This window comes from Anoplopoma fimbria, chromosome 23, assembly GCF_027596085.1.
Source record: "Anoplopoma fimbria isolate UVic2021 breed Golden Eagle Sablefish chromosome 23, Afim_UVic_2022, whole genome shotgun sequence".
NCBI lineage: Eukaryota > Metazoa > Chordata > Actinopteri > Perciformes > Anoplopomatidae > Anoplopoma > Anoplopoma fimbria.
In genome coordinates, this window is record NC_072471.1 from 2,757,918 (window position 1) to 2,777,357 (window position 19,440).

The 19,440-nt window shown below is 41.5% G+C and overlaps 1 protein-coding gene across 8 annotated transcripts in view; it reads right to left on the reverse strand.

Annotated features, from left to right (window-relative positions):
• Positions 1-19,440, reverse strand: part of celf2 (cugbp, Elav-like family member 2) — a 200,219-nt gene that overhangs the window by 13,224 nt on the left and 167,555 nt on the right. For 3 of the 8 annotated variants that reach the window (XM_054624840.1, XM_054624838.1, XM_054624837.1), the window contains exons 7-10: positions 19,083-19,162; positions 9,801-9,962; positions 8,037-8,100; positions 1,081-1,113 (exon numbers count right to left, since the gene is read on the reverse strand). In XM_054624840.1, the coding sequence (XP_054480815.1) occupies positions 1,081-1,113; positions 8,037-8,100; positions 9,801-9,962; positions 19,083-19,162 (339 nt within the window). Of the gene's footprint in view, positions 1-1,080; positions 1,114-8,036; positions 8,101-9,722; positions 9,963-19,082; positions 19,163-19,440 lie in introns of all 8 variants that reach the window. The other 5 variants (XM_054624835.1, XM_054624834.1, XM_054624833.1 and 2 more) reach the window with 3 other exon arrangements.

Here is a 19,440-nt window from a genome sequence, read left to right on the forward strand (position 1 = left end):
CCGCAAAACTTTGAAACAGCACGTCTTAAAAGTTACTTATTTCTCTATTACCAGTTTGAGGATGAATCTATTATTATGAGTCCAAAGCCATCTCAGCCTGAACAGATTTCCCCCTATTTATTATGGAAAACTTCCTTCTTCAAATCACATCCAATATTGACCAAACATGGAACCATGTTATGTTCAAATATTCCCAAAAGATTAATTTTGGATTGGATTCTTTTAATTTGTTTCTACATTTTCAGTTCAAGGAGAATGTGATTTCGAGGCAACCAGTCGTCTCCACAGTGATCTCATTCTTTTATGGATCAATAATAATGTGTCTCGGGTTAATTAAAGGTGATGCTTGTAACATTTTTAAACATTGATAAACCGTAAATTCAGCAGCACTTTGATCAATCAGATATATAAAAACCCTCATGTACAAAAGTATATGGAGATGAAAACAGGAGAGACACTACAGGTAAAAAAACGTTTTTTTTCATGCACTATTTTTCTTCCATAACTCATCTTCCTTTAGACTATTAGAAAGAAAACATCTAAAATACACATTTAGGTGTTTATTTTACTACTTTGTCTTTTTGCGTCTGTAGGTTTCTCCTAAATTCAACAATGGTTTCCATTAGATAATGCATCATTTGCATATTTCAACATTACATTTCAGAAAAATTGTAATACAAAAAATAATTGCGTTAATGTCAGTAATCAACTCGTTAAGTTTCATGTTGATATCTATTAGTTTATTTTTTTACCCTATTCACCTGTAGTGTCTTCAACATGTATGTAATTTAACTAAACATTTCTTTAAAGGACGTTTTCTCTAAATGAGTTTTTTCTCAGACTCTGATCCAGAAATCTCCACTTCAGTAGCTCTTACATACACCAAACTTTACAGCTTCATTCCTCTCTATATTCTGAAGGTTTCTACAGAGGGGTTTGTTCATATATCATTCATAGCCTGAATTATACCACATTTTATTGCTAAAAACATTTAGTCTGTTGACAGTATCTTCTGATTTGAATAACATTTGAATATCATACATCTACAAAATGAAACAAGAATTTTGAAACTGGCTTTACCCAAGAGTACTCTGTTCATCTGTAGTGTCTCCCCTTAAAAGAAGATGCATGGTTTGTTTTGATCAGCAGATATTCAGAAAAGCAGGTAAACTGATGCATTCAAAGAGAAGCAGTCATTGCATAACAAAATAATAAGAAAACACAAGGACCATCCAATAAAAAGCAGACATATGTACAGAAAGAAAAGAGCACAACCAGAGGAGACTTTCTAGGTTTGCAAATAATCATCTCGTAAATGTTTCTAAAAGTGAAGCTCTTGGAATTCCTCGAGCACAGCTGATTTTCATCGTCACGGACACACACAAACACACACACACACACACACACACAATTCAACACAGTGGACACAAACTCACGCACACACACATACACCTTGGACACACAGCGCTGTGGAATGTGCGCCACACACGACACACTGCTGCGTCGGTGGCGGTGGGTGAGATGGCGGAGGGTGAGGTAAAAAAAGTACGCTGCACAAAAAGCTCTGCTCTGTTTTCTTTATTCTGTGACAGAAGAATCTGCTCGTTCACACTCTTGAGCTCATCAAAGCGATGCCAACAAAAGCAGCTGGAGGAAAAAAAATGTGCGTGATAACGGGAGCATTGTGACGGAGTAATAAAAAAAAAAAGAAAATGCTGGCTTGTCTCCATGCAGAACTGTCTATATTTATCAAACTGGCGTGACATTTTTTTTTTTTTTTCTAGTTTCATTGAAACATGCAGTTTAGCGCCACTCATTCACACTCAACCTGAGTGTGTACTATTCAAGGTTGGACTGACATTCAGAGTCAGAGAGAGAGAGAGAGAGAGAGAGAGAGAGAGAGAGGAAGTGGAATGGAAGAGGAAGAGAGGATGCTGAGGAGCAGAATGTGGAGGAGGTGGGGGTTTGCTTTTCATATTCATGCTCTGGTGGGAGTGCGCTCCGAAAGATACGGTGCAAAAAAAATAAAAAAAAATAAAACCCCACCGGCTGCTGGAGCGAGGCCGGGGGGGGGAGAAAAGGGGAGGGGGATGATGGAGCAGAAACAGGGAGCTTGTCAAAAGGAGGGCAGCAGCGAAAGACGAGGGCAACGAGGAGGAACACAAGAGGGGGAGGAGGAGGAGAAGAAGGAGGAGGAGGAAGAAAGAATCTGAAGGTGGCGATATTTAACCTGAGTTGAGCTCAGACATCAACCTGCTTGATGCTAAGGACAAAACACACACACACACACACACACACACACACACACACACACACACACACACACACACACACACACACACACACACACACACACACACACACACATAGAGTGCAAACAAATCCAGACCTCCAGGAAACACCACCAACACACGTTTCTGTAAATCAAGAGCCGGTGAAGTTTTCGGCACACACACCCAAAAAAACAACAACATTGAAGCACAGAACGCACACACATGCACACGGACGCGCACACGTACACAGTGCGTGTATCACGGGATGGGCGTGGTTGTTGTGAGGAGGACGAATAAAAAGGTGGGCGGCGCTTCGACAACACGACAGCATGGTTTCTCTACAAAGATGGACACACACACATACTCACGCACACACACACGCACACACACACACACGGCTACGATGGTTTGGGTTGATGGTTTTTGTTTTGTGGTGATGTGTCATGGGAGGGGGAGGCGACAACAACTGGTGATGGTAACGGTGGAGAGCGGAGGACGTAGGCAGGCGTTGGGGGCCCCCACCACCCTTGACCCCTGACCCCACCCCCCCCCCCGCCCCGACGTCCTGAGTGGCTGCGGTGTTACCTGGGCTGGCCAACGCTCCCAGGGAGGCGGCGTTGGTGGACAAGGGGTTTGCGGTGGAGGGACTGGCTGAGTTTTGGGCTGCCGCCGCCGCCGCCGCTAAAGTGGCCAGGTTCTGCAACTGCAGAGCACTCATACCTGGAGAGAGGAGCCAGAGAGGGTGGTGTCAAACCTTTTGGGGGGAGCGAAGGCGGAGGCTTGACTCGGATCGGCTGGTTGGCTGGACCGGACCGTGGACATGTGCACCAGGAGGACAAGTACCGAAACACGAGTGAGCTGTCCTTGTTGTCCGGAAGGGGAACAGGAACAACAGTGTGTGTGTGTGTGTGTGTGTGTGTGTGTGTGTGTGTGTGTGTGTGTGTGTGTGTGTGTGTGTGTGTGTGTGTGTCACTGTGAAGGCTCTGCAGTGTGTGAAGAACAAACTACAGCAGCTAAATTCTGCTAATAAGTCCCACATGTGTCTGACTCAGTAGAAAGCAGCTGTTGTTGTGTTTGGGTTTGGTGCATTTCTCTGAGGCAGAAATGATTCCTCTGATTTAGTTAAACTTATATATATATATTTTTTTCTGTCTAAGGAGAGCTCAGTGGAGGAGGATCGCTGTCTAGTTATCCAGACGTTTTTTTTAGTTGTTTTTGGGCAGATTATATCATTTGGGATTCAAACTAGAAATCATTCTTTGCTCAGCCTTAAACAAAAGTATAAAAGGGTGTATTTTCAACATCTGTCTAGGGATGAAAAATAGCACTTTTTTAAGCAAATTTTCAAAACTTTTTAATTTAGAGTTCTCTCTCTTTCCTGTTGAACACAAATCCCTGTCAAATTAATGCAATAATACAATAGAAATTTGATATTTTTGTTAATTATCCCTTTCCTGGCTTCCACTTCCCCATTCGGTTCTGACAAAAAGCTAAAGTTGCAAACTAAATAATAGTTGTTTGATGCTTTCGTAATATTCAGATTGTTAAACAAAGCTCCTTTTACTCCAAAATGTTTTGTAACGCTACATACAAACATTGCGTAAGTGAACTTACTTATTTATTTCTAACCCACATCATAATCTTTTTCTTAAACCTTACCACGTTGTATCCTGTGAAAATTACTTTTATTTTGAAAAGACTTGCAAAACTGACACGAGAGGGTTACGTAGATGTGCAAAGTTTTGAATCGTAGAGCCACTGACCAGGTTGCTGCATTTGACCAGTTGTCAGTTAGATCGAGTTGAATATGGCAACAAAGATGTTTTATTCTACACTTTAATTAAGGATCGATATATCTTTAAAAATGAAATATGAAACTGTGCCCCGTTCACCTGCAGGCTGAACTCTCCTCGTCGTTAATCTGCTTGCCTGCATTAGCATACCGTCCTGTACTTAAGCATAATTAATGACTACACGCCAACACCCAAGTGATGGGGAAGCAAAGGCTATAAAACACCTTCTGTGAGTACAACTACACCTCTCACCCTTTTCTCTGTGAATATATATGTGTGTGTGTGTGTGTGTGTGTGTGTGTGTTCATGCATGTGTGTGTGAACATTATGAGGCGTAAAAAAAAGCCTCATAAAGCAAACACAGTCAGTCAGCAGAGCAGGAGTCGTTCTTACCACCACAGAAGAAGAGTCTTCCTCCGACTCATGAGCTTGTTAGGAGGTTAAAGAGGGTGGACACTGTCAATGTGAGGTGTATGTGTCGTATATACAGCCTGGGTGTATATACAGTACCATGGGGATACGCACACACTCACACTCACACACACACACACACACACACACACACACACACACACACACACACACACACACAGAAATAGACACACACAAACAAGACACCATGAAGAAGATCCATCTTGTTTGACACCGTGTTGAAACAGAGATATCCTTCACCGGGACAACGCAACGCAGCAGCCAATCACAGCAGACGGCTGGATTCATCACTGGGATTCACACCACTGATTGGTTGATTAAAGATATATATATATATAAAAAAAAGGCCACTCTGCAGCAGGAAGTGTGTGGAAAAACAACTTGTGTGTGTGTGTGTGTGTGTCGAAGCCAAAACAAATCGTGTTTTCAGAGCGATTTCCCCCAATTTTCTGTAATGCATCAAAAAGCTTAAAATGGATTTCTATTTCTACGCCACGTGGTGAATAAAAACAGCCCGCCCGCCACGTTGGAATCGAATCTCGCACTAATTCAGAGCGTGTTTCTTCTTCTTTTTAAAGAGCGCCACATGAGCGAGCAGCTGGCTCATTCTCCTCACAGAGAGAAGAAGGCCGTCTATGAACGCTCTCCTTCACAACTCTTCATTAGGACGTAAGAGACGTTTTTATTTCCCCTTCTCCTCTCTCAGTGGGTTTGCCCACACAAATGTAGAGCATCGTAGGGTCATTCTGCTGTGTTATCGTCCCTTATCTGAACTCGAAAGCCCTCGATTTCTTTCCTTTAACTCTTCCTTCTTGCCTGCATTTCCTTTCCTCACCCTCGCTTCCTTTTACTGTTTTCTTTCCCTCTTCCTTTTCCCAGCTCTGCCTTTAAATTGTCTCTCTCTTCTCCATTTTCTCTGATTTTGTTTTCCTCCCTCTTTCACTTCCCTTTATCCTGTTCTTTCCTCCTCTTCTTTCTTCCTCGTCTTTCCCCATCTTTTTCTTTTCCCATTTCCTTTACTTGCTTCTGGGTCCTTTCCTTTCCTTTTTTTTCGTTGGCTTTCTCCTTCCTACCTTTCACTTCTCCCTTTCCTATCACCTTATTCTCATTATTCTATCGCTTTCTTTCCCTTTGTTCCCTTTCTTTTACTATTTAGTTTCCCTGTGTTTCCTTTTCCTTTTTCTTCATTGGCTTTCTCCTTCCTGTATTTCACTTCCTCTTTCCTATCACATATTTCCCTTTCTTTTACCATTTTGTTTCCTTTCCTTTTTCCTTTTTTTGTTTTGGTCTTTTTCTTTCCTACTTTCCTGTAAGCAAATCTTTCATCCTCATTCCTCTTTATTTCCTTCTCTTTTCCATTTCCTCTTCTTTGTCCCTGCTCTTCAGATCTGTTTTCCTCCTTCACTTTTATCCTTTCATTTCTTTTCCTCTTCTTCCTGTTCCTAATTTCTTACTTGCCATTTCCCCTCATCTTTTCCATTGTTTCCTTTCCAGCTTCTGTCATCTTGTCCTAACTTCCTTTTCTTCCCGGTCTTTCTTACTCTCTTTCTGTCTCTCTCTCTCTCTACATGCTTCCTCTTTACCCCCCTTTTCTCAAAGCAACTCAACCCCCATCCTAACTTGCATTTGTCAAAGGTTATCTCCCTCATTGAACATACATGTTTTAGGTAGATAAAAGGAGATGTAGAAATATATCTGGGTTGGATTGGAATACGACGAAGCCGTACGGAGAGAGAGGAGGAAAAAGAAAGAGACAAATACAATCTACTCCCTACATCAGAGTCGGAGTATCCGGGCTGTGCAGATGGTACGCTAGTGTGTGAGCGACTACATATGTGTGCGAGGATGCATGCATGTGTGTGTGTGTGTGTGTGTGTGTGTGTGTGTGTGTGTGTGTGTGTGTGTGCGGCCTGTATGGCAGCGCCGGGCTGCACCAGGCTGGCGTTGGCTGTGTCTAATTGAATGCTCATTGGTGTAATTGAAGCCTCTCAGCTCTGCAGCTCCTCGTGTTAAAGACTGGGACCAGATGTCATTCAGCTGTGTCACATCTCCTGCCAATCACTAATGCTCTCTCTCTCTCCCTCTCTCTATATCGCACAGATGGAGGACCAACAGATCTCCAGATTCAGACGCCGTCACTCGCCCTCGCTTCCAAAAAATCCCAGAGCCTGTTTATCCGAGTGTGTGTTTGGGAGTGAAATGTGTTTGAGCCTCAACTGTGAGCAAAAAGAAAAAAAACAAGAAAAAAGAAATGTAAATCATCCAGAGGGAAATTGCAAAGGCGGTGTAACTCAAGAGAACACGACAAAAAGAACTGGAGGATACAAGACGGCGCTCGCCACTTTGAAAAAAACCCCCCAAAAACTGCCATCACGCTCAGATAGCGCTATTGTGTCTCGGCAATTTTCCTCATCCTGTTTCCTCCTCTCTCGCCTCGTCACCTGACTAAACAGCGTACAATTAAGAGCTCGCTAACACGAAGAAGAAGAAGAAGAAGAAAAGAAGAAGAAGAAGAAGAAGAAGAGAGGAGGAGGGTGGAGTTGTAAAGGTGAGATGAAGAAACTGTGATTGAAGAGGGTGGGAGGTGCAAGGAAAAAAAAAGTGAGAGAGGCTTAAAATAAACCGAGAAGAGAAAGACGAAGAAGAGTTTAATGGAAACAGAGAAGAAGTCAGAGATGATGATGATGAGAGTGAGAGAGTATCCACGGGTCCTGGGAAAAAAGTCTATAATAACCTACATTTTTAAGCCCCCTAAAAAATTATATTTCTAAAAGACAGAGATTTTATCTTGTTCAACATTTAATAGGAGGCTTCTTCGGCTCGCTCCGGGCTCAGATTAATACAGAACTGGGTTAATACAATATGCATTTTTTATTGCAGCGGCTTCACTTAAGAGAATTGGACTGTCCCTCCCCACTTTGCATTTCCTATTTCTTGCATCCTTTTTCATACCGCCTGTATGCATTGCAGGATGTTTTAGCTTCATTTCCTTCTTTAATTGCGGCTTTGAATCCAGTTTTTATAGCTTTGAAATGTCAATAAAAAGCTCAAATTGACTGCAGATACTCTTGAGAGAAAACATGGAAGTGCAGATGACAGATCACAGTCAGAGAGCAGTAGATGGCGCCAGACCTCAGTGCAACGATATCCACCAAAAAAGACACCCCTTTTTTAACCCTTTTTCCACCACTCCCTTCTTTTTCTTTCTCTTTTTCTTTTCGATTCATCCATCCCCGGCAAAGCCTCGGTGCTACCGCTACACGCCCAGGGCACAGCTCTTGTCTGGCCTCATTAAAAGATCAAGACAATTCTTAGCAACGGTTAATAAATCTTCAGGGCAAAGAGCTCTCTTAACTCCGACACGCGAGTTCATCTGTTATGCTCTTTGGTCCTTCTTTAAGAAGTCTGGGAACATAAAAAAAAAAGGAAAAACAACGAGAGAGAGGCGCAACAAAGAGTCCATCGCTGTCGTGGGTTTGTGGATTGGGGGAAAAAAGGGTCTAGAAGAGTTTATCAAGTGATTTTGTTTTTGACTCACCGGCCATCTGCTGGATCCCGCTGAAGGCTCCCAGGTTACTGGAGGAGGTCGCCTGCTGGAGCAACTGATGACAAGTAAAAAGAAAAGAGGAAAGAATAGAGAGACGAGGCAGAGAAAAAAGAAACGGGAGAAAAGGAGTTAGATGTGTGGATGCACAAAGCTCGATACATGTCAGCACAATGCTATACTGGAGAAGCTAAACTGGTAATTTAGCAACGCGGGTTTTGTTGCCTCACTGCTCGATGAGTAAATGAGCTGCTAATATAACTTGATCTCTCCTCTAAGCAAACAGCGTTTGTATTCCACCGCGATTCTTCCAGACAAGTTGAGCATGAAAGCTCTAATCTAGCCGACTAATTAGATTCCAAAAACAAAAGTGGAATACTGATGCTGTCAAAAAAAGAAAAAAGGAAAAAAAATCATCCTTCAAAGAGTTGAATTTACAGCAAATTAGCATCTTGTTTCTATTGTTACATTCAGAATATAGAGCTTAATCTTTTCAAAAAAAAGGAGTGAAATTATTGAAAGAGCAGGAAAAAATAAAGCTTGGAGCCCAATTCACTCAAAAGTAAATCAATATCCAGGAGAGGTGGGAAGTCTGCCTGAGCTCGGTTTTCCTCTCGTTTAACAGACAGGTGTTAATTGCTCTTAGATTCAAACAAATTGAGAAATTGAAAGACTATTGACATGTGTGTTTTCAGGAGAATTTGGGCCGTTTAATTTTTAGAAAACTAAGAGCAATGAGTCAAGGGTTAGTGCCGAGACTTTCCTGAAGAGAACGAGGCTCTGAGAAGGGTGAAGGGCTGCAGACGCACGGGGAGGGAATGAGCTTTCTGAACGCTACTTTATAATAAATACAAATCCCCCCAAATCAAACTAATCAACCGATGGAGGTCTCAGAAGTCTGTGCAGTCGAGCCGCTGCAGGATTTCTTCAAATTGGGGATCAGTGGACTCCCAGGGGTTCGACACTGTCCAAAGCCAGATCTTCATATTTATTTAATCCCACAAAAGTCTGAGGAAAGCAGCAGAATTAGCCTCGAATATATTGGAACAATTGCAACGTAATAGGATCTGGTCGAGCTGCCTTTGTCATGTTTGTCGTTAATGTGTATTAAAGTTTGCCATCTTGGTTCTGACTATGGAGCCTCCTCGGTTTTTGACACTATAGTGTACATTTGGATTATGTGGATATGCTTATTAAAAAATCTTGAGCAAATACTAGGATACTTTTAAATACTTTTCTAGTATTTTATCGAGCCCACAATCGTTCCAGAACCTTTTCTGCTGTGAGTTACATAAGCATAAGATAGTCAACCTTCAAGAGTGGATAAAAAAGTGAAAACATGTTCTGTATTTAGCAACTTTGGAGTTATTTAACCACGGTTGCATTGAAAATTTCATAAAGTTCTTTTTTGATAGAACATTTTTCAAATTTTGAAATTCTCTGTGTCTGTTCTTTCTTTATCTGTCGTACATTTTTGACATACAGAACGAATATTATTGGTTTATAGCAGCTTCAATCTGTTCAGAGACCTCATTTCCTCCCCAGCTACAATCCCAAGAAGAGGAAGGAGGAGAGGAGGAAGAGAACGAGAGAGGAGAGAGAGAGAGGAGGAGGCAGGAGGCCAGTGAGAGTGTTTTTTGTTTTTTTTTAGGTTGGAGGGTTTTCGGTTGGGGCACTGACTGCGGCGGCGTTGGCCATGGGGCTGTAGTAAGGGGTGACGGAGGAGGTGATGGTGGGCGACGCGGCGGCTCTCCTTACAGCCAGATACTGAGGGGTGAGGCCGCCCAGACCCGTCAGACTCCCCCAGGTGGTCGCACTGTTCAGCTGCTGCATCTGCTGCGCCAGCTGCTGCTGCAGACGCCGCTGCTCCTTGTCCTTCTGCGTGTCGGCGAACTTCACCACGATGGGAGACGAGCAGCCCTGCACGGGAGGAAAGGAGGGAGAGGAGGAGGGAGGAGGAAGAAGAGGAAAGGAGACGAGGGAAGACAGAAGGGAAGAATAAATAAAGACAGTAGGGGTAACGATGGTAGAAAGAGAGAAGAGAGGAGCAGAGGAGACAAAGGAGAGGAGGAAAGATGAGAGGGAATGGGAGGGAGAAGGAAGATAAAAGGGGGGAGGAGAGGGTAAAATAAAAAGAGGAGAGGAGACAAGACAGAAAAGAAAAAATAGGAAGATAAAGGGGTGAGGAGAGGAAATAGAAAAAAGAATAGAGGAGAAGGAGAAAAGAGGAGTCAAGAGAAATGGGAGAGGAGAAGAGAGAAAAAACGAGAGGAGAGGAGACAATGTGAGGAAAGAAGAGAGGAGAAGAGAACGGAGAGATGAGAGAAGAGTAAAAAAAGGAAGAAAGAAGAGACGGAAGATTTAAAAAAGAAAAAGAAATGAGGAGAAATGAGGAGAGGAGAGGAAATGATAAAAGAAAAGGGGAGAGAGGAGGAGACATGATGGAGGAAAGGACAAAAGAGGAAAAAAAAAAAGTAGATGTGAACAGATGAAAAAGGGAAGATGAGGATTAAAGAAAAAGGTAAACAGGTAAAGAAAAAGAGGAGACAGGAGAGGAAATGTGGAAAAAGAAGAGAAGAGGAGACAAGAGATAATAAGTGAATCATGTCTGAGCTCACACGCACACTTTATACTGTTTACAATGATAGAAATGATGAATGTAATAGATTCATATCATAAAGGTTAAAATAAGGTTTTTATGAAGGAAAACACACACACACACACACACACACACACACACACACACACACACACACACACACACACACACACACACACACACACACACACACACACACACACACACACACACACACACACACACACACACACACACACACACTGCTGCTCTGAGGAATAGAAATTCGGACAATTAGAAAGACGTCCAAATCTCCAAATCTTCCTCGTCCTCTCAACATCTCTTTCTGGTCGTCTCAATCCGTCCCTCTCGGCCATTTCTACACACACACACTCTCTCTTACACACACCAATACACACACACACACACACACACACACACAAATCTAGTCTCTCTTCACACGAGATGATGAAATAGTTGGAGAACTCAGGAAATCTGTTTCTGGTGAAACCGTTCTGGACTCACAGATAACTGAGCCCCTTGTGGGGGGAAAGAAGAAAGCCCAGTGGCTTTAGAGTGGAGTTTCCTGTGTGACTCTGTGTGTGTGTGTGTGTGTGTGTGTGTGTGTGTGTGTGTGTGTTTGTGTGTCACATGCTGAGGAGGAGACACACAACGCTCCTGATGAAAGTTGTAGCGACGGCTGAAACACATCGAAGCCGTTAAAAAAACAAAAACGGCGAGTCATAATCTATCACACGACGCCGATACTCACACGCTGCAATCAAAGCCTAACTAGGGGGCAAATCCGTCGGAAACAAAGGCAATCTGCCACGGGAGGATAAAAAAAAAAAACCTTTTGATTGAAACATTTAGTTGGAGGCACGATCCTCCGACTCGGCGGGAGGGGAGAGGAGGGATTTGGATTCTCTGCAGAAAGAAGATGTGTGTCGAGTGACTGAACGTGTCTTTTAGCATCAAATCAATGCATTTAAACACATGTTTGCAGCTCAAGCAATGAGTAGAAACGTTGTTAGCTAATTAGCACACTTCCCCCAAAATGCACGGTAATTGTCAAGAAAGACTTCTGTCTTCTAGTTTGAATTTCAAAGCTTGTTTCGTGTCTTTCTTCATGAAAGTTTTGGGAAAATGGCTGCCAGTAATCTTTATTTTCATTATGATATATCTGTTTATTAATCCTTTCATTAATTGTTTATAAAGTGTCAAAAAGTGTCTAAAAAGTCAAAGATTGTTTTCTCCTTCAAACTAAAAGTCTATTATCAAAATATTTGTTTCCAATGATGTAAAATAGAGAAAAAAAAGCAAATCATCACATGAGAGTATGATAAATTAAAGACATCAGATTTGTTGTCAAATTATTTTGAATAAAGCGCTATGACCACTGATTATGCCATTTTTTTGCAACGGCTTCCCTATGTTGAGTATAAACTAAGCTTAAAGCCTATTTAGCATAATTTTAACATCTTATTTTATGGTTTTAATAAGGATGTTTTATATTTAGAAGAGTCAATATTGCATTTTACATGTGCACCACAAGCTCCACCCTCAGGATGTAGACCTCCTCTAGTTTAACCTTGAAGATAATGCAGTGAGAAAAGCAATAATCCTGTACATACAGAGAGTAAAATATGATAAAATATGACATAAGAACCCATTATAATTCACTTAATGTACAATCTTAAAGCAGACTAGTTAGTCAAATTTTGCAAAGGCTCAAAATCTCCTGTCACCTCCATCATTCTCTCTCAGACCGATAACAGAGAGGTGACGCTGGGAGGATGCATTCAGAGTGAGGGTGTCAGTCTGCAGTGGATTCCCCCCCCGAGACCGTCCTCCTCTATACCTCTCTCTGCTAAATATCTCATTACTCCAGCTGACACCCAGGCAGCAGCAGCGAGGAGGAGGAGGAGACGGAACTCTATCGGTTCTCCCTGAAGAACCCGGCGATTGGCCGGCTGCTCAACTTTACCCTTCAGAGATGGAAACGAGTGGCAGCTCGGACCATCTGTTGGTTTCACTCAGAGAAAACAAACCAGCATTGATTTTCTTTTTTGGGACCGTAGGGGGATGTTTAATAATTCATCACAGATTAGCAGCAGCTTGAACTTTGGTATTTATCAAACACTGTGTGACTGTAATGCTAATCAGCCATGAGTGGGATGAAACAGCAAACATGTGTATTATTTCTTAAAAATATTTCATAAAGAGACGTTAAGTAGACGTAAAGTTACAATTCTTCAAATTCGTTTATGTTTGGTTTTATTCCTGCAAAAGTCATTTTATGTATTTACACTCTGTTTTCACCCTTCTATATAGTAGTTCTTATTGTCAGTGGAAGGGTCCTCCATTCCTTTGCATTAGTAGTCACAGGAAGCACAAAAAACATTGTTTTTTATTTTATTGTGAAGTAGTCACAGGAGGTTAGTTAGTGCAGACGGGGAATAAGTTGAACATATTGCAGGTGATTTATAGTAAATTTTATATAATAAAGGTAAATTATTGACTGACTACTTTATTTAATCCAGCGGTGGAATGTAACTAATAACATTTACTTTAAGTACTGTAACATTTTGAGGCACTTTATTTTCGTATTTCCATTTTATGCTACTTTATACTTCTACTTCACGACATTTTTTACTTTTCACTCCATTTATACAAAATATTACTAATAATCAACAGCAAGCAACTAACAAATTATTACGTATTATTATAGATAAAATAAACTGGCAGAAAAGATAAAATATATCTCCACCTTTAGCAGCTACAACATTTGTGATACCTTTGTATAAATGTGTCAATGATTATTATTATTATATATAATAACAGTTTGTTTGATATCACACAACAAGTTATTCCTCATCTCACACAAATATAAAGCAACACGCCTCAATTTCCACTCGTTTGACGCATGACATTTTTCAAAAGAAACTACTTAGGTTTAGGAAAAGATCATAGTTTGGGTTTAAACTTCTACGGAAGGGGTGCTACTACATTACTGATGCATATTGCATAATACTTTTGGTACTTTTAAGTATATTTTGATGCTAATACTTAAATACTTAAGTAAAATATTGATTGCAGGACTTTAACTTGTAACAGAGTATTATTTACATGGTTGTATAAGTACTTTTAGGTGAGTACTTCTTCCAGTACTGATTAGAGCAACTCAGAGTATCTGCTCAAAGAGAGTATGAGTTGTATTTCACTAAAACCCTAAAACATGTCCCCAAATGAACCTGGACTGAAATCTTTAGTAATATAACTTTAATAAGCAAGAGAGAAAAAGTCAGATCTCAGATACTTTAAAACCCATTTGAATAAGCTTAAACTCAGACTTCAGAGTTTCTGAAAAGCTCACACTTTAGAAAACTCTTGATGAACTGCATACTGAGACTTTTCTAAAAATGAACTATTAGAGCCACTTCTCCAAACCAAAGAAGGAAGAAATCAACCTGACTCTTTCATTAGTCCGTCTCGGAATATTTAAAGAGCCAGTTTATGTTTATAAGGTATTTGTTGCTGGGGTAAAAAAAAAACGACCGCTGGGTGAAATTACACCTCATGTTGAGAGCAACTAAGCTCTGCAAACCATCTGATTTGTTTCCAATTGGTCACTTTTGAGCACAAACAGCAGGAAGCATCATCTCTTTGACTCCCTTTGTAGATTGTTAAAATAATAAAACACTGAATGTATAAATAACTAATGCTTCCCAATATAAGAACACAACTTTGTGGTCATAAAGGAATGTTGCTGTTTGTCTTAAATGGTCTCTGGGCTCAGATATTTAGGAATAAACATGTCATTAAGTCAATGTTGGTGGTGCTGAATCCATTTATTTTGATTCTATTTCAGGAGAGAGATTTTTTAGCTGCAGAATTGTCTCCGTGTTGCAACAACTTTCACATCTTAAGAAAATAAATTCCCACAGGAGACGTTTCTTCGGGGAAAAACACTCTGAAATGTTATTTTTGTCTTGTTTCTTACCATTTTTGACAAATCTTGTGATACATATCTTCACGGCACATATCATAAAGTTTGGAATCTCTGCAGAGAGACTGAAATATGGATGTCATGTGACAGGGTATAGTTTAATAAACGCTGCAGACGTCGCAATAAACCCCTGGCACATTCGTGGTATCCACATGTATAATTATGTAATTACAGCACATTTTCCTTTGAAATTACACCTCAACAGCTGCTTCAAACTGAAGGTCTGACCTCGTCTCACCACCCGCCAAAATAAAAGAGTCAAACTTTCTTTCAGATACAGAAGTTACAGACTCGTGATCGACTTCACCAGGAGTTCACTCGGCTAATAAAGCTGACTGCGCTCCCCGAGGCCGACTCTCCGAGACAAACCGTGAACGGAGCATTACGCATCACTTCCCATCGCTCCTGTGGATGCATGCAATGCCTCGACGCAGAGACACGCACGGCAAACTTATAAGCTCCGGTCCGTTTACCTTGGAAATCAAATCTCTCTCTCTCTCTCTCTCTCTTTCTCGTAGCTTTCAAGAGAGTTTATGTGCTGTGAACCTTCTCCGTCTCATTTATTCAACACTCACGGAGCCTCTGAATGTCAAAACCATGTGATCTGCAGCTACTAAAAAGGAAAGCAGGAGGCTCTGCAGGAGTTTGCACGACAAGTCTTTGTGCACACTTGGTTTTTAAACAAGAATACAGACAACAAAGTTTGTACACTGAGTCAAAATTAAGCATCAAAAACATTACGAGTTTCAAAAAGTGATCGTGGGATCTCTGGCTCTTTTCAGACCTTTGTGTTCACTGTTGCCTATTATTTTAACTTTTGTCTGCACATTTAAATGTAATGATTTCATTTGTTGTCTTGCTCAATAAAATGTCTCCTCATCTGTTTTTCTTCTTTGTCTTTTCTGGGTTTAATAATCATATGCTAATTATAAAGGATTTCTGAATTTGCAACTGTGAATTAAATGCACTGTATAAATAATAATAATAATAATGATCAATCCTTAATTAGTCCCACAGTGGGGAAATTCTACAATTCTCTGCATTTAACCCAGCGGGCTGGTAAGAAGCGCCCGGGAGCAATTTGGGATTAGGTGTCTCGCTCAAGGACACCTCGGCTTGTTGACTGTAGAGGACGGGGTTCGAACCACCAACCTTGTGGTTGCAGGACGAGCGCTCTACCTCGTGAGCCACAGCAATGAACTGACTTGTTTGATTCTTCATCGTTCTACAATTAATGTTCATTAAGAAAAACAAACCTCAACCTCATTTAAGTCTTGTTTGTAAAAACCAACACATTGTCACTCTCAACTTCGCTTCAAACTAGAGTCAGTTTAGGGCGTGTCACGTTTCTGCTTGTTGCATGCATGGAAATATCCTTCTGCTCGTTACAGTCTTTGTATACTTAGATTTTTTTGGTGTACTTATGCGACAAAACTAGGTGGTTTGGTTTTGGAAAGAATTGTGGTTTTGGGTTAAAATAAGTATGTTTGTTGTGTAAAAGAAGCTAGCTGCCATTTAAGTATGGAGGTTACGTGATAAAAAAACGACAGTAAAATAAGTCAACGTTGACTTGAATCCTGGAAAGTCCTGTGTTTTTTGACCCACACAGACTTTCTAGCTGTTTATAGTACATCAGTTTCTGTGATGGTCTAATATTGATTATGAGTCTCATACAGACGCCAGATGGTGTCGGTTATTGTCGATTTGGGAGTGAGAACGTGTGGACAAAACACTATATTTTTGCAGTAGTAGTTATAGTCATGCAGTTCTTAATACTGATAAAGGCTTTACGATACATCATATGTACAGGAATTGAATACACTTAAACTTTTTGTTTAAACTGTTGAAGGTTATATTTCGGGGTGCTGTGGAATTGTACAGATTATATTTTGTCTTCTACATTCACAGCAATCCGGGTGGAAATAAAAGAAACACCTGGCAGTATGATGCAATACTATTCAAACTGCAGCCTGCAAACTGATCGTCTAAACGTCATGAAGGTAGGATGTATATCAGGACTGTATTTACCTGAGGGTCTATCAGTGTTTGTAAGTGCATCAGTGAGACCATTGTCGTCAGAAATACAACTGTGTCCTTCTGTTAAAACACATATAGGATTATCCAGCGTCTCGTACAACATCAGTCCTCATTAATCTACTCAACATTTTCTCTCCTCTGCTTGTCTCCTCTCTTCACTTCAGCTGACAGACGCGATCGTCCGTTATTTAAACAGACAACCCTCCGCTGTCCCTCACGCTCCACTTAAAGCTCTCGTCTACATGCGCTTCAACGCTTGTACGCTGACGATGGAGGTGTGTGCGTGCACGGCGAGGGTAGCGTACCATGCGAGTTAAGGCCTCTCGTGTCATGTGGAAAAGAAACAAAAATGTCGCGTTGGAAAAGCATAAATAGGACACAATGAAGCCAACACACCTCTCTGTGTGTGTGTCTGCAGAGGTTCGACATGTCGCGCTCATATCCACTTTCATTAGGGCCTGACATTCAGCGACCGTGTGTTTACGTGCGTAAATGTGTGCACCTGAATGTCACGCCATAATGAGAATGGATATGACAGTGACAGCGCCATCGACGGAGGGCTTTTTTCTCCTCCTCCCTGACATGAACGCAACAATCTCGCTGCATCTAAGACATTGGTGTGAAAACAGAGGCAAGACAATAACCAAACTCTATTTACCAGACCTCATTCCCTCACACGGACCCCAAGTAATTACTTTTAAATTGCAAAACTGAGGAACATTAACAAACGGTTGCGGCAATTTGGGTGCGCCCGGGGGGCTAGACAGCTTGTTTCTTCAAATGGAAATTAAGGTGTTTTGCCATTGTCCACTGCGATATCGTGTTATGGTTTAAGGCTTTTCTATTTTGTTGATTTCTTTCTGTGTGTGCCGGATAAAAGCGAAGGACACTGGCGGTGTTTACGGAGCCCATTGTGGCAGCCGACTGCTCAGAGTGAGGATAATTCTAGCTTAATGCTAACGCCGTCGGAGGAGAGTGTCACTCTTTCTGCTCAGAAAGAAGACGGACACTTAACAACATAAACATAAAAATCCCCCACGTTCCACAAACGCTGCACGCAGACAGACGGAGGGAGGAGCATGCATTTTATTTCCCGTCATGTCAGGGTCACGGCACATCAATAGCTGCCGTGATTATCATGATCAGCTGTAATGAGGGGGCCACGGGGGTGAACGCCACTCGTCTCTTTTTCTTTAACGCGGCCTGTTATTACCACTTTTGTGTGTCTCTCTCTCTCTCTCTCTCTCTCTCTGTGTGACTCGTCTTACACCGTGTAATTCTCCCCCAAATCACGGCCCTGTCATGCTGCCCTGTCACCGGCCTGACAATGTCGTCAAAGGCGCGCCCCCCCTCAAAAAAGCGGCCAGGTACCCATTACGGCGCCGCCGGGGTCGCGGTGCAGCTGATGAGGTCGGTAACTCCTCCTGCACATTGTGGCTGCTGTGTCAAAGGTGTCGCTTTCTTTTTTTTGGGGGGGTCGCAGTTTTGAGCCACAGTTTAACGGACCAAAAAAAATAACATTTCATAAAAAAGTCAGCAGTAGGGATGGGTAATGTTAGGATTTTATCGATACTAGTACTCTCATCGATTCTGCTTTTCGGTTCGGTTCCTCATCGAAACTCTTATCGGTTCTTTTTAATTAATATTGTGAGAAAAAATTATAATGTTATTCTTGTATGTAAACAAACAATACGGTGTGTGTGTGTGTGTGTGTGTGTGTGTGTCAGAGTAAAGCACAACTCCGCCCCTCGTTCATAGACAGAGGAAGATCTTAAGTATCAAGCACAAGCTTTTTATTATTAAAAAGAACAATAATACTTATACTCTGTAGTGTTTTCTGTAACTAAGCAACCAATCTACTTCCTGTTTACAGCAGCAGTGTGTAGGTGTGGACAGAAATCATTTCTAAAACGTTGCTGGAACGCCTGTGTGAACGGAAATCGACATTGTGTTGCAATAAATTAAATTAAAATCTCTCTAATAATAAGTTGATTACTTTCAGCAGATGGTTTGTGAAACAGTAAAGGAGATTTAATATCTGATGATTCTAATGGTTGTCTGAGCTGTTTTTCCTCTTTTCCACAGACTGATTATTATTTTTGTGCATAAAATAACTGTTAAACTGCTCAAAACTATTAACATCAAGACAGCAATTTAAGCCTTTACATTAATGTGAAAACGTGTGACATTCAGACTCGAGCCATGCTGGAAGTGTGATGAAAATATGTAATGTTGAGAGTTTTACAAGGAGGTTAAAACATGAAACCGGTGCATTAAATTGCCGGCACATTAACAGAGTGAAGTACATGTTTTTCTAAAGAAGTTAAAGAGACAGAAAGAGATTAGAGAGAGAGAGAGAGAGAGAGAGAGAGAGAGAGAGAGAGAGAGAGTTGAAAGAAGGGCAAGAGTACAGTACCTCCATAGTCTGAGACTGGTGCATGGCTTTGATTGCATTCTGTGCCATAGCTCTGGTGGAAAACGTGACAAACGCACATCCTGTAGGGAGGGGGAGGAGAGGGGAGGGATGGAGGGTCAGTGGAAGGGGGGGGGGCAGAAGGAGGAGGAGGAGGAGGAGGAGGGGGGGGAAGACAAGAAAGAACAAAAACAAGACAAAAGGGTTGGACACGTCGTTGTTATAAAAACAAAATTAAAAAAAAAACAGAGATTGATACAGAGAACAGCCCACAGGCGGACAACAGAGTTGTCAGTCGCCGTGGAAACAACATCCGAAAAACAAGCACAGTGTCATGACAACCACAAACCCCGCCACCCCA